The 16,265-nt window shown below is 48.6% G+C and overlaps 1 protein-coding gene across 1 annotated transcript; it reads right to left on the bottom strand.

Moving 5' to 3' along the window:
• Positions 1–610: 610 nt before the first annotated feature.
• LOC122389524 (histidine ammonia-lyase-like) lies at positions 611–14,110 on the bottom strand. Its single transcript, XM_043381649.1, has 13 exons — positions 13,841–14,110; positions 9,604–9,786; positions 9,000–9,066; positions 8,810–8,840; positions 5,708–5,782; positions 5,179–5,251; positions 4,887–4,953; positions 4,394–4,557; positions 3,832–4,016; positions 3,289–3,535; positions 2,457–2,941; positions 1,841–2,089; positions 611–1,528 (listed from the first exon to the last, which is right to left on the bottom strand). The coding sequence occupies exons 1-13, from the start codon at positions 13,938–13,940 to the stop codon at positions 1,367–1,369; spliced, it is 2,088 nt and encodes a 695-aa protein (XP_043237584.1). The 5' UTR covers positions 13,941–14,110; the 3' UTR covers positions 611–1,366.
• Positions 14,111–16,265: the final 2,155 nt, after the last annotated feature.

Genomic DNA, 16,265 nt, shown 5'->3' with positions numbered 1-16,265 from the left:
GTGTGTGCCCGTGTTGGACTTCAACGTGAAAAAGGGGAGACTAACGTTTAGAAAATGAATAAACACATGGGGGCCCGCAAAGATTTGAATAGCAGTTTTCTAATTACTTAACAGCCCTATTTAGGAATGTGTCTTATTTCTTTTTGGACGGTAGATAAGGAATTAGCGCCTTATACTCGCTTACTGCGTTTGCGTATTAGCGATATGCGTTGGGTTACGCGTTACGCATGTCACTAGCACGCATGACGCAACCCAAACAACAGTCAGACATTAATTGCAGTATTCCACCTAAAGCAAGTTTGTTCAGCAGGGTGTTCGCTGTCTCCCAACCGTCGCCCACCCCTGCCGACCGCCACAACACAACACAGAGGCCCCCATCTCGTGTCCCGAAGTGGCGCGGTGTCTGTGTTGGGCGCCCGACATGGTTCGTGTCGTGGTCCGATGACCGCATCTCGATTCAGTAACACGGGCCCTGACACGGACTCCGGCTCGGCACTTGGGTGTGATGGCCGACCACGGCGACTTAAATGCCACATTATGCAGTGATGTGCCGCTGTCTGGTGCCGCCCATCTATCCAACTTGGTCCGGGTTGGTTCATGTCATAACGGGTTGTCTGCAACGACTGTATTTAATTGGACGCGAGCCACCTTCCCTTGGCCACACTCGCGGGATGACAACATTACCGTAAAGTGGGGCTATTTGAGACAGTATTTAAAATCGCTATAAAATGAAGATCGTTGGAATTTTGTGAGACATTTTTGCTCAGGGAGGTGTGGAATCGAGCAGTAAATCGCCTGAGCAAAAATTAAGCATAAATTTCAAACGGTTTTTACTTTATAACAATTTTAAATACTGTCTCAAATAGCCCCACTGTCTCAAATAGCCCCACCTTACGGTATATCATATGCACAAAGTGTAACACATCACATAAATCACGAGACCTTCGAGCATATGTAGACGTTGTTAAGTTGGGTTTTCGGTCCTTTACAGGCGTGCGTTTCGATGTTATGCGCCGCGATTAGGTTAAGTGGTTAGTACAGTTAGCTTTTATTTCGCTGAGCGGCAGGCATTCAGTCGACTGCTTGCAATGCTATGGACTCAGCAACGCCCCGGTTTTCTCGTCAAATATTCATGACATCGCTCCTGAGTTTTGACACCCTCATGCATCGCAAGTCGCAGACAGCACCCGCCCTTTGGATGCGCCGCGTCAAATGGCCTTATTTCATTCATGTTCGTTCATCTATCTCAGCCGTCACTGGATGTCGTTGCGTTTGTGCCGCTGGCCAAACGCTTTTCCACCCTCACGCTTAGTATTGATATTCTCAAGCTTCTTCGTTGTCCTGTCGTTCTCGTCATCTTCTATCCTCACTTTTTCGCTGCTAGGCGGCGCTCGCCGGTAACTCGGGCCTTCTTGGCCGCGGCCGCGTCCTTGGATGAACTGGCGGTGCGCTTACGGGCCAGCGGCCTGTCGCGAGCGTTAGTACCCAGGAAACTGGTGGTCGGGCTGAACACACGAGTCTCGATGTCCTGAAACAGGGCGAGGGCGTTAGAAGAACTGCTGCGGCGAAAACTCGCCAAGACTGTGCGAGAATAAAGTGGTTTTGTCATAGGATGTGCATGCTATTTCGCAACAAATTCATCGATTGTAAAGCTTCTTATAAAGACGAACCACCTTTGGTGACTTATTGGTCAAGAACGGTTACTCTAGTTATACCTCACCCAGACCATTTAACCTTCAGCCAGAGGGTTGAATTATTCTCCCGTGGCGCCGCTTTCCTACAGCGGTCTCCTCAGCCGCTGACCTGACAACCGTCGTGCTCACGGTCTCTCCCTCCTCACCTGCACCGAGTGGTAGTGATCCACGTGCAGTCGGACCGCCTGCCAGATGCGCTCCTCCTGCAGCAGCTCCGTGGCGGCGTCCATATCCGCCGCCATGTAGCGGTCCTGGTCCCAGGCGGCGACGCGCGAGCGCACCACCTTGTACACCTCCTCCAGGGGAACCGTGGTCTTCAGCGGACGCAGGAACTCAATGGCCTGACAGGCTGATAGCAGCTCGATGGCGATCACTCGCTCCACATTCTCAACCACCTGTCGAAGGGGGAAGGTGTTGAGGCTGAGTTTGACCTTGTGGGGTTAGGAAATGTTAGTCTGATCTGTGCATATGTTACCGGGAGATTGCAGAGCTAATGTCTATGATTGAATGATTAGTTTGAGCACCTGTCAGCGGTGTTACGTGCCGTTCTGGGATGTGATTCAAAAGTAAGCATGATGCGCTCGATCGTATGACACCTAGAGGATTCGGCTAATAAAAACGTCAAAGGGCAAGTCATCGAGAGCACGATCAGGAAATATGGTGAAAAAAAGTCTCGACAACTCTGTACAGAACGCGTGACCATCTCGTCCTCAAACTCTGGACGGGAATTAGCTCTTGTCTGCGCTGCCGGACAGTACCCACCATGAGTGCCTTGCGCGCGGCCCACGCGCCCATGGAGACGTGATCCTCTGTACCGGCGCTGGTCGAGATGCTGTCCACCGACGCCGGGTGGCAGAGCACCTTATTCTCGGAGACCAGCGCGGCGGCCGTCACGTGCGCCATCATGAATCCCGAGTTGAAGCCGCCATCCTTGACCAGGAAGGCCGGCAGCTCCGAGTAGGCCGGGTTACAGAGACGCTCCACGCGTCTCTCAGACATGGCCGCCAGCTCGGAGACTCCGATGGCCAGAAAGTCGAGCGCCTTGGCCGGGTACTCGCCGTGGAAGTTTCCGGCGGAGATAATCTCGCCTCGCTCGGGCAGCACCAGCGGGTTGTCGGTGGCAGAGTTCAGCTCGGTGGTCAGCCAGGAGCGACACAGAGCGATCGTGTCGTGCGAGGCGCCGTGTACTTGCGGGCAGCAGCGCAGTGTGTACGCGTCCTGGACACGGTTACAGTACCCGTGCGACTCTGCCGGGGTAGAGAAGGCGATGCAATGTTTGGCTGCTGATGAACATGACATGGGTTCACAATTCGCAACAGAAAACAGACGGTGGCAGTCTCAGAAGTAGGTTATTTTACCAAAGATATGTAACATTTTAACGGTGTTATTTTTAACCAAAAATAGCGGAAGCTGAACATATCAATATGCGCCTTATGAACTGAAGACAGCCATTTTCCAACTAAGCTTATTCCAAACCCCTTCAGTAGCTCATTTTTCAAACTTAACTTATTCGAAACCCCGTAAGTTGCTCGTTCGCCGACATTTCATTTAGGTTGACTTTCCGCCAGCAGCTCTCCCTCAGTCCGCCGCTTACCCGCGATCTCTGACGGATATGTATCCGAGTGGAGCAGCGCTCGGAGTCGACGAGCCACCTCAATCTGGCCTTTGTGCGGCCTCAGCTGGTGGACATCGCTGTCGAAGGCGCGGGACGTTCCTTTGAGTACCTCCAGACTCATGGCGGCGACCACGTCTGCCTGGCGGGCGATGGAGCCGGCCCGCTCCACGGCCGCCGCGCCGATACTGGCGATCAGCTGGGTGCCGTTTATCATGCACAGACCGTCCTGTGGGGGACAGGGCACGGATCAGAGGTCGGGTCGATCACTCTCGCGCTGGGTAGGCAGTTCAGGTCACTGGTGCTAAATGACCGTTCAGGGCTCTGTCCTCGAGAGTGGTCAGAATAAGTGACTTTGCGCAACGATCTGGCCTGGTTTGAAGTCCGCAGAACTGCCTACACATCATCATCCATACGTGAGCGAGGATGCGTCTTTATTGCTGCTATTTTTTTCGTTAAATGCATCCAATGTTCAGTGACAACTCACCTCTAATCTCTACCTTAGAGCGCCAATAAATACCCTACCTTGTAGGAGAGTTGAATTGGCTCGAGGCCGTGCGCTTCCAGGACGTATTTGGCCTCTCCCCAGCCGGTCTTGGCGCTCCACATGCGCCCCTCGCCCATCAGGCCGAGCGCCAGGTGGGCCAGCGGTGCCAGGTCTCCGGAGGCTCCCACCGAGCCCTTCTCGGGCACCCACGACAGACACGACGCTGGGGAGAGACGGGGCTGATACTGTGAGGGAGAGAGGGTGACCGCGTCGGACACCATGTGTGTCGAGTCCTGTTCTCAGCTATGCAGTTAGCAAGCTGGTTAATGAATCATGATTGTGTATGTGTATGCACGAGTAAATTCATGGTCAGATGATGTGTTCAAACTGCTACAATAGGGCCACCATCACAATAGGGCCACACCATGAGTTCAACATTGGGAATATTGATTATCTTTGAGTGCGGAAAAGCTCATTGTGAAATACTTGCTCACTGTAAAAAAAAAATCGAGTCAACTTTGCTGGAGAGGCACTTCGCGACCTGTCATTTAGGTGACTTCAGCTCCGACTGACGCTGTTGGCCCGCACGAAATATCTTACCGTTGAATGCGTCGATCATCTGGAACACAATCTTGGGCGCGATACCGCTGTAGCCTTTGGCCAGCACGTTGATGCGCAGCGCGAGCAGCATGCGCGTCTTCTCGGGGGAGAGGGGCTCACCGACTCCGGCCGCGTGAGAGCGGATCAGGTTCACCTGCAGGTCCCTGCGGTGGGCGGAGGGGGGGGGGGGTGCTGTCAGTTGTCACCGTATGTCATGAGGTGTGATGGTATGCTGCCAATTCAGTCAAATTGTATGTTGTTTATTTGCTGTTACCGTTGCCTTCGTAAATCGTCAAATGTAGATGTAAAACAAAGTGATTCGAGATGAGTCTCAGGTTTTTACGTCTTAGCACCGGCGCAAAAAATGACCGGGCAAGTAATGTTCGTACAGACATACTGTTATGGAAGTAAACATACAGAACTAATCCATGCCTTCAGTAACCCAGTAGGCACTTGGTGCTAATTAGAGAACACAAAAACGTGGAGAACTCACTGTATTTTGTCCTGCGAGATGGGGATGTTGGCGAACTTCCCCAATCCGGTCGTGATTCCATACACCGCTGACAGAAAAAACGGATTCATTTTAGTCATTTATTCAATGGACTCATATAATAGAGTGCCGTATTTGGAGTCACCGTTAGGTATAAGCATTTACAATTCCATTTACCAATGAATTTGCGGATTGGCAGCAATGTAGCCCTGGTAGACGGGCAGTTGAAACACTGAATTGGTCCAATCATATAAGAGACGATTTGACTATGCCCAACGGCAATGTGTTTTCTTACTTTTCTTTTCCTTGACGATTTTGTCGACGAGCTCTCTCGACTTGAGTAGGAGATCTTCCGATTCTTTCGTCAGCTTTGAGCGAAGAGAGGGCGGAGGGCAATGTCAGCGTGAACGTAGCGAATTTTTTTTTTCACTCGATCTCATTAACAACCTATTATTCTTATTCGATATTTATATCGAATAAGAATTGACCTTTTCAGTCATTGACCTTTCAGAATTGAATTGAATGATAATCTGGCGGTTGTGATTTGCTATAAAGACATAAAAGGGTTAAAAAACGAATCGAGAATGGGATCTGACACCAAACTGCAGGAATTAGTCGCACGCTTGACGGTAGAAGAGTACCTATCTCTAGGAGTCTTGAACGAGTCCATAGTATGCAATAAAATGCAAGCGCCGCTGCTTCCAATAATTGTTAGCGGTTACAACACAAACAAAACAGATGCGTGATAAGTGAGTTATCTAACACCTAGGCATGTGAATAAAATAATTCAAATGTGGCGTGAGTTAAGCTCATTTCTGCTGTACCTTAATTTTGTATTTTCCCTTCCCGAGCTGCACGAGGTCGTCCGTCGACAGACTGTTGCCGTCCAGGTACATAATCTGAAAACAGGCTCAGTCAGACGGCTTCGCGCCAACATAGTTTGAGAGGAATTTTCGTCTGCCTTCACCACCAGCGACTCACCTGATAAGAAGCAAGCGCGCTTGCCAGAACACAGTATCGATCAAAAATCAGCTGATCGACATTTTCCGTGTAGCGATCATTCATCTCTCGACTCTCATCTATGACGCGATCGATTGACTGGGGGGGAGTTATGTAGAATCTCATTTTTATATGCGTAACTATTGGTCCTATGTTCGAAATTCAAAAGGTGCTTGAAAGTCAAGGAAAATTGTTGAATTGACCTCGACTGACCTCGAGTCCCTAATGATAGCACGGATCATGTTATTTTCAGAAGATCATAGTGAAGTTCAGGGCGTGGTCAGGTCAGATCAGAAAAGGCCGGATGATAATCCTTCGATGGGAACACTAGCCTGTTGCTGTTTACGGCCCAAGTAGTGTTTATTTCTTGTTTCTACATGAGAAGTGGTTAACTACTGGCCTTTAAAAAAGATACGAGCATTTCCAACCCAAAGCACAAGCTAATTCCATGCACACTTTATTTTTATTTCAATAACCATGAGTAAGTTGGCTTTTACCGTACACTAAACAATGTGAACCGAACTATGTGTAATCAGTATTCATTTTAAATACAGAAAGTAAGGCCTTTTATGTACTGTTTTAACAGAAACACATATCACCACTGTCATATCTCGCCCAGCTGTTTAACACTGTGTTCCACTCGCGGTCGGTCCGCGGTCGTCCGTTCAGCTGAGCCAGTCGGCGCCGGACGAGGCCGGCGGTTTCGGCGAGCTGGTGCCTCCCGTGAAGTTGCTCATCCAGTCCGCGCCACCGGAGGCGGGCGGTTTGGGCGAGCTGGCACCGCCAAAGTCGCTCATCCAGTCGGCCGCGGCCGGCTTGGGCGAGGAGGCGCCAGACGGGGCCGGGCTACTGGCGAACAGGTCCGACATGAAGTCCTTGCCGGCAGCCGGAGAGGCCGGAGGTGCCGGCGCGGCCGGAGTCACGGGAGGTGTGTCGGAGTCGCTGCTGTCGTCGCTGCTGCTCTCTGAGCCCGCCTTGGCGGCTGGTGCCGGCGCTGGCTTGGGTTCCTCTACCTTGACCTCAACCTTTGGTGGTTCATCCTCGTCAGCCTTGTCCGACTTGGCTGCCTTCTTTGTAGCGGGTTTCGCCTTCGGTTTCGGCTTTGGTTTTGGTGCCGGCTTGGACTTGAATTGTTTCGAGGGAGATGGCGCGCTTGCTGGCTTCGAAGGAGACCTGTAGGCTCCCCCCGGACCAGGCGTCGAAAACTGTTGAGCCATATGGCAGCAACAGCAGCATGGCCTCCTTCTTCTCCTAGACCTCTGCCTTGGCTTTAGCTTGGGCTTGGGTGCAGGCCTACTAAGAGGTTTTCTCTGGGGTGATTTACGGCGCGGGGGACATTTTTTCGCAGGTGGTTTGCCAGACTCTTGTTTGCAACTCCTGTGAATGTCTTGAAATATTTCACAAGGCATACTGTTTAAAAGCTGAGCTGTTTGTGGAGGAAGTTTTGGGACCCACATAATGGGGAGGTTCATTGGGTCTGGAACACGCACTGTAATTGTTTGCTGGGGCACTGGAGACGGTGCTTCACTCGGACAGAGTTTGGCCTGGGGGTTACGTAAACGCTTTTCCATTGAAGCCAAGCCAATCGTGGGTAATTTAGGACGTTCAGGGCAAGGAAATCGCTTTCTTTGGTTGCAATCTTCTTCAGAATAATCGTCTCCTGAGCCATCAATGCCACATTCACCACACGCGGAGTATATTGCAGACATCCATTGTTCTACAGTAAATGGTATCTTAAGCACTCTTGGAAGAAGTTCTCTGGCCAACACGTCAAGCTCCTTATCAATTTTGCCAGACTTCTGGTTGGATTTTGTCTTCGCAAAGCCTGCCTGGTTGTAAGGCATTTGCCCTTGCATGCTGTTAGAACTGGTTGTGGCTAGACTATCACAGGAGCTCACACTACCGGCTTTCCTTCTATACATTTTTTGATTGCCCTGTGATAAAAACGTTTTCGCAAATAATTTACATACCGGCGCAATAGACTGTGAACGATTTATAGGTGGGGTGCCTGTCGAGTACATCTCATAACTCTTTAATTTTTTCAAAATGCATAAACATTTACTCAGAGATTTGGCGTAATAAAATGAGAATCGCCGAAATCTTTTACATTTGCTTTATTTTCTTCAGACATCACTCGTGATTATGGAGAACATGATCCCTCCCTTTTTGCAAAACACATGTTTACTGCGAATTGCGATCTTTACTTTTGGTATACTTTTGGTTTCCTTTCTTTACTTTCGGTTCACTACGGTAGTAGTTGCTATTTTTGCAGAGGAACCTGTCACTGGTCATGAAAAGAAACATTAAAACTGTACTGCTATAGGCCATAAGACTTGCTATGAATGAATAATGACGTCAATTACCAGCGACTGAATTGGGTATTTTCAAACACGACATAGGCGCTGAGGAGGGGGGCATTTGTTGTCCGTCTCTGATTTGCAAACTGGAAGGAACCAAGTTTTAAACCGATGGTTAAAATGTTAACGATGTTAAAAAGATAGTTCAGGAAATTTTCCTAACAGATCAGGCTTGGCATCACTGGGCCATGACTGGGCGATGGGATCACGGATCGGATCAAATAGTAATGTGTTGTTTCGCAATCATAGCATATTGCTGCAGCATCGTTCATTTGTGCTATGCCATATTAGGCAATGACATAATTCTAATATGAAGAATTGCAATGAGTCACATTTGAATTATGACATCACAGGTACGAGGTCAGATTACAACATAAACAAAAGAAATTCATTATGGTCGCAAAAGTAGCATATTTTTTACGAACTATTTTGCATTCATATTTCATCGGCGACATCGCCTAACCATTGCAGTAAGGACAATGTTCAAGTCAAGTCAACAGGCCAAGCGAAGGCAAACCAGCCTACCATCGAAGTGGTAACTGACAATAGTGCTCACTAAAATCTGCTTACCTGCGTCGGTTCCTCGCCATTTTGTGACTCACTGAAATGCGCCGTTAAGGAAATTTTCGGCACAGAAAACAAGCATATAACTTCAACAACTTTCACGTGTCTGACACGACACCAATACACAACACCAATAATCAATAGTTAACAATGACACATTATGCACGACTCCGCACGCACTCGTTTGAAAGGATACATTTGCTCGGGCACATATCTGATTTCGGCGCTCTCTGTGATGGGGTTGGGACGGTCGCTCTCCAGCACTGCAACATAGTCCATGGTTACACACGAGGATGTGACGGAAAGCTGCGAATATCAGAATACAGCAACATGACACAATGTGGACGATAGATCCGGATACACAACGAAACGGAGCGAGCAAGAAAAAAAACTGAAGGTTACACCTAGATTATACATACATAGGTACCTCAGACCTGCGCATTAGTTACGTTTGTCCCCATTACAAGTGCGCTTTTGTCGATGCTCTATATGCATCAACTGGCATCAACTGCGTAGTGCATATATTTTACGACATGCCTCTTCGCAGTACTCTTTACACCGCATTGTGCTATGCGCATCTCTCAGTTTTAAACGAAGGTCAGTATTTATTATTCGAAAGTTCCCCGTCGTCATTTACCATGTAAAAATTCCCCGTTGTGATTTGCAAGTCCATTATTTCACGAAGCAATGACGTAGCAAACAAAGGTAAATCAAACATGTATGCCTGAACGGGGCCTCGTCTAGCAACGCAGATAATGTCCCTCTGCCAAGACCTGCGCTGCCCCCCCCCCCCCACATACCGATCGAGACGAAGTCGTTATCATCCAGCACGTCCGAGACGAGGTCCTGTCGGTCGAGGATGGCCCCGCCGCGTGTTTTGCGCACCTCGGCCACCACCTGCGGTCGACCGGTGTAGGTGGCCGGGCGGAGCCGCTCATAGCGCCGCAGCGCCTCCTCGGACAGCCACTGGACGCTGACATTACCTGACGGGCCGACGGAGGACCGGAGAGAGGTCAGTAGGGGGTGAAAATGCAAGAGGTAACTGGAGGGGCCACTGGACACTGACGTTACCTGACGACCCGGCATCGGATGGGGCAGGGGTCAGTAGGAGTACATGCTTATTGCTTATGCAGGGTGCTGTAGGGATGCAGTGGAGGGGCCACTGGACGCTGACCTTACCTGACGGCCCGGCGTTGGGCCAGGGCAGAGGTCAGTAGGGTACAGGGGTGAGGTCAAAATGGCAGAGGTAGCTGGAGGGAGCACTGGACGCTGACGTTACCTGACGGGCCGGTAACGGACCGGAGAGAGGTCAGTGGAAGTGAGGTCAGCTGTCGGGGTGGCGCAGGCAGTCGGAAGGACCACTGGACGCTCACTCACTAACGCTCACTGGTGCCAGATAGAGGCGACTCGGTTTAAAGCGAAACTTCAATAGACTTCATGGAGGGTCTAGCCGGTTAAAAACGGCACAATTTCGACAACTCCTATTTGGTAGGCGCACGTGCAGGTACGGGCACCTGGATGCTTCAAGAGTAATCAATTTATGGGTGTAAGGGATAAAGCCACCCAGCGGAGAAAATGCTGTTGTAAAACAGACGAACTTTTGCGAAGAAAGTATCCTCTCAAAATAGTTACAGACCTGGCTTCCTCGCACTTCGTACTCCCGCATTCATCAATCAGCACTGGTTAAATCCTGATTTTGCGCTTATTCGTAACATTTGAGATCACGGCTTAACCTTCGCCCCAGTGCAGTGGGGGGGGGGGGGGCATATGTTACCACCCTGTCGCGTTTTTCGCGTGTGAATAAAAAACCGTGGCGCGTAGCGCCGCGCCGCTTAGGGTAGCTTTTTGTACATCAATTTTGGACAATGTGTGAAATTTTTGGCCCCAGGTCATGTCAGGTCAGGTCACCAGGTCAAGTTAACTGACCAAGCCTAACAAAGTTTGCAATCATGTCCAGCCTGCAGTGTTTGTCAGAAAGGTTTCAAACTTGGTGGATTGCATGATGTTATGGGCGCCTACAATTTGTATATCTCGGATTTTTTATATCCGTGACCTAAGGTCAGGTCAGTGGCGTGACCTTACCATTATAAGTCAATGGAGAAAAATGAAAATGCCTCTAGATCCGTATGTACGCATAGGAACAGTCCAAATATTTCAGAATCACAATGATTTGGACCATCCGTGACGACCAGGGTGTCGTTATTGCTGATAGCCTCTAGAAAGGTCATCCGAGGTCATTTGAGGCTACAAACAGATTTTTGCCAATAACTCTCGATCGGAAAGAGATAGAACGCTGGGGATGGTCTCATTGTGTTTGTCTTGCCGAGACGCATCGACTGATATGCAACATGACCTTTTCCGGTCAGGTCATGACCTTGACCTGAGGTCAAATTTTCAAGTTGACCTTTGCAAGGTCAAATTATAGTTCATTCGATGCGTCTTGGCGAGAGGAACACGATCCTGGCAATAGAAATGTCGTGGCTTTTTTTAGTCAAAAATTATTGTCGAAAAACACTTTTCGTAAAAACAGCTATTTGGAGTTTTTGCCCTCTGGAGGCTAAACCGTTGACCTGAGGTCAATTTTGATGATGATCTTATCGAAAGAAGAGTTCAAGAGCTATCGATTGCTTTTCCATGCGTTTTCCTAGCTATCATAGTTCCTGAGATAAATGCATGTTTTCGGAAAAATATAATGACATTTGACAAATTTTGACTTTTGATGACCTCCAGTGACCCCAATATTGCTCTAAGATGAAAAATGACCGAAATACTTTCAAACTTACGCATTGAGAGCTATCGATTGCTTTTTACCGCGTCTTTCTAGCCCTCTTAGTTTTTGAGTTAGAGGTGGGTGGTAACACATGCCCCCCCCCCCACTAGGGCGAAGTTGGCTGAGACCGCCACTGGGGCGCGGGCTAAACCCGAGATACAACATTTAGCTCAGGGAACCATCTTTTTAACAGATCCAACGAATGTTGTTTGTTTGATTGGTTGATGACCGTTTAACGTGGAATAGTGACGCGTTATTAACCCTATTCCTGGCGGGCTCCGCCGGGACAAGAAACTGGCGGGGGGGGCCCGATTCGCCCCCCCCCCTGAGATCTCGAGAACGAAGCAAGATAGCGACAAACGGTAAACGGCATCGGATACGCACGGTCAAGATCTACAATTTTTACTAAGGTCATTTTCAGGTCAGGTCAAAGATGACGTCACAGGGGTCGAAAAAGTCAAAATGGCGGCGCTAGATATGGAGATAGTTTTTCTCGAATAACTTTCGAATTAGTCAATATAGGAACAAACTAAGGGCATCATCGTGATCCTCTCGTCAATCCGCATCGAATGATATATATGTTGACCTCGCAAGGTCAAGGTCAAAGGTTGACCTCAGGTCACGTGACCTCGAGGTCATCATGTATATCATTCGATGCGTCTTGACGAGCTGAACACAATGAGACCATCCACGCGTCTGTATCTTGTTCCTGTACGGAGTTATTGGCCAAAAACCTTTGGTGACCTTTGATGACGTCACATGACCTCACAGCTGCCCAACAGCAAAACAGACCTCAAGGTAGTGAAGGTTGATCGTATATGAAGTCATGTATGGTATATGGGGCCATTCCGACCCGTTTTAGTGGTAAAAACAGGGAGTTGATTTTTCCCCCATTGACTTATAATGGGGAGGTCGCGAAACTGACCTGACCTTAGGTCACCGATATCAAAATTCCGAGATATACAAATTGCACATACTGGTACCCTAACTAAAGCCTGAAGAGAAGAAATTGATCGGTCAAAAACTCTAGCTCTGGCGTGATTGCAAACTTTTCTGAGGTAGGGTCACCAAACCGCCTCTGGTGACCTGACCTGAGGTCAGATCAACTCAAAATTTTCAGACATGTTGCGTAGAAGCCTTTTAGGAAAAGTCAGAAAATTTGAGCTTCCTAGCTCAACGCGTTTGGGAGAAATATCCAAAAAACCTCAGGGGGGGGGGGCTCCTGAGGCCCCCCCCCCCCGCCAGGAATAGGGTTAAGTACCGCCTATAGGCACAATGTCAAGCCATTACGTCATTCAGTCGACTTCCTCATATCTGTCTAGTTTTTAACAACACACTTTCTCAAAGGTGAACGATTCCCTTTAACCGGTTCCTTTGACGCCGTCGGCATAGATGCCTGCAAGACAAGACTTGGCAAGTTGCTTGACCCATGCGTGATTTAGGAGTATTCCAAGCTCACAACTGTTAGACCACACGAGCTTGTGCCTTTTTGTAACTCAAAGTATACGTATTGTTGAGTGCTAAAAACGTTTCTGTCAAAGCTTTCCTTCCAATAGAATATTCGCATCTTTTGCAAGGATATTCATACTTCATCCATCATATCCATGTGTTTTATCCATCATATTTCATGCTGTATACTTTTATCACAGTGTGTCTTGTTCTTAGTATATACTTTTATTAATTAGTCATATTTATATTAGGTATATTTTTATAGCAGGTATATTTTCACCATATTCATTTTTATTAGGTATATGCTTGTATTGTGTAGGCATGTAGCATGCAAAGCTAGTAGACTCTTATCTATTCTTGCTTTCGATGAATTCGTATGTTTTTGACTTCGCCTTTCAATGGGCACTGCCTGTTGGCGATGTTGTGAAATAAACAAATAAACAGATACAACGTAGGCCCTCACCTATTAAAAAGTGAAGTCATGGGCCACGGTTGTTAAACATAGCACGCTATATAAATATCAACTTGACGATAACTCGTCAGGCAAACAAGGGCCGATTTTATGGCGAGCTTTTATACTCGTATCTGTGTTACGTTTAGGTACTTTATCATTCACATGTGGCGGATATTGCAATTTGCCCGTGTTCGAAAATTAAATAAATTACATTGAAAGGTGGAGTAAGGTCTAAGTAAACCCCTTCTCTCTTTTCTGTCAATACTCTTATGTAGCAGCTAAGAAGCGTAGAGCTTTGCATGCCAACTGAGAGACCGAGAGGGTTTATTGTGAGACGACGCACAGCTAACTGTTTGGTACTCACCCTTCTGACAGGGGACCATGAGCCACTCGCCGCGCACCCTGACCGAAATCTTCACATTCTTGCCCTGACTGCCACCGTTCTCCGTGGGCCGTTCCGCCATAATTGCGAACAAAGACCAACTAACTGAGCCAATTAAATCACCACAACGTCTTACTGAAGATCGGTCCACTCGCGTCTACCGTGGTGTTCCCGACACCACCTCTTGATCAGCTGGTGACGATCCGTGCCCCCGCCACTGTCTGATGACGCCGGCTGTCGGCCCAGGGTCGACACCGGGGCTTGGCAGGGGCACGACAGGACCGGCCCCCGGCACCCACCAATGGGAGCACGCCGAGCCACGACGCAGCCGGACCGGACCGGGTATCGGGCCGACCGATCGGCGACGGAGACGGGTCACGAGGCCCGATGGCCGCCCAGATACGGGGGTGAGTGGACACCAGAGGACGGGCTGCTGCCGCCGGACGACAGTGACATGGGATGACTGACACGGGCACTGGCATAGACCGGAGAGACTGTGGGTGGGGTGAAGCAAACGGGAACTGTTATTGGCAGCTCTGGTTAGAGACTGTTAAGAGCTGATGATTTTGAAGCATGCACCAAATAGGACGCCAAGAAGAAGTGATAGGCACTATGCCCCCATAATGGCGAAACAGCGGTGCACCAAGGCACAGAGCCCTCCCCACTCCCTTGAACTGCAAGGAAAATAGGTGCTTGTCAATATCAAAAGGCTGTCTTTCAAACTGATTCTTCACAATCCTTTTCAAACTCGATAATTTATGTGCCGTTTTCGAATATTAGTTGTACTAATAAACGGTATACTCGCAATGATGCAAATGTGCCTTTTCGTGAGCATGAGGTACCAAATAGTACGAGAACGCATTCAAACTCAGTAGCGGCGGAACACCTTCAAGTAAGGGGGCACTGCCGACTTTTTGTCCCATTCTTTCCATGCAACGCCCATAGGGCTAATGTTAAAATGCCAAAATCAAAGGGGGGTACGGTGCCCCGGTGCCCTCCCCGTTCCGCCGCCTATGTTCAAACTGCCTCCCTGTCCTAATCGCTCAACTGACTAATTATATAAGCTGCCATGCTTTCGATGCGTAGCTCGTTAGTCGTTAGTCACTTCTACGGAGCGTAGCTCGTTAGTCGTTTATAAGACAGGTTTAATCGGTAGATAGTAGTGGCGTCCCAGCAGCACTAACGACCAACAATAATAAATATGGAATATCAGGACTCCGCTATCGATTGGCTCATAGGTGAGCAGACACACCCGATTTCACTTTGAACAAACTGAGCCAATACCGCGACATATAGGATTATATATCAGGACTATTCAACAAGTACCAGGGTACCCCATCCGATATTTACATAAGATACCCACGTAATGACTTGATTCTGCGCAAGTGACTGCTCAAGACAAGAAAACTGCGTCTGTCCATCAATAGCTAGGCCCGGCTGGTGCTTGGTGCCGGGTGCCAGATGGCCGCTGCGCTCGGCGGCGGTGCTGGGTCGCCGCTCTCTGGAACGACCGCTGACTCGTCTTTTTGATCTCGTCTTTGCGTTACCGTCTGGTAAGGCACTGTCAAACTCCCCAATATAACCTTTAACACTAACTGTCCGTATTCTAACAAAACTAACACGTGAATCCTTATCCGACCAATCCCGTTTGACAGTGCCATAAATTATAAATTGTTCAATGTGTGATTCCAAATTATATTCAATAAACGGAACGGAATGGAACGGAACGGAACGGAACGGAACAAATGCACAGAACGGTATCCTGGAGATTGCAAGAGATGCACAGAACAGCATCCTAGAGACTACATTAGACGCATAGAACAGTATCCTGGAAATTGCGACAGTCACAGAACATTGCCATAGAAACTGCAATAGACGCACAGAACATATCCTAGAGACTGCAACAGACGCACAGAACAGTATCCTAGAGACTGCAACAGACGCACAAAACATATCTTGGAGACTGCAACAGCAGCACAAAACATATCCTGGAGACTGCAACAGGCGCACAAAACATATCCTAGAGACTGCAACAGACACAAAGAACATAGCCGGGAGGCTGCAACATACGCACAAAGCAGTTTACTGGAGACTGCATTAAACACAGAACAATATCCTGAAAACTGCTTCCCACATAAAAACAAATATCCTAAAAATAGCGTTAGAAAAAGAGAAGAATATCTTCGCGTTCGATGTCTCTCGGACGACGAAGATTCTACGCCGTTCGGCCAATCACGTTCCATAACCGCAGCCGAGCCCCATCTGACCATAGTATTCTATGACCGTGCCTCTGACCTTGAGCGGGATTGGCCGGACGACGTAGAATCTTCGTCGTCCGAGAGACATCGAACGCGGGGTAAGTTAGAGAACGCGTAAACGGTAAAACTAACAAAGCCAGGCGACAAAT

The sequence above is a fragment of the Amphibalanus amphitrite genome, unplaced genomic scaffold, assembly GCF_019059575.1.
Source record: "Amphibalanus amphitrite isolate SeventyFive unplaced genomic scaffold, NRLGWU_Aamphi_draft 000361F_arrow, whole genome shotgun sequence".
Classification (NCBI taxonomy): Eukaryota; Metazoa; Arthropoda; class Thecostraca; order Balanomorpha; family Balanidae; genus Amphibalanus; species Amphibalanus amphitrite.
The sequence above is the reverse complement of the archived record's forward strand: the minus strand, read 5'-3'. Positions and strand labels throughout refer to the sequence as shown.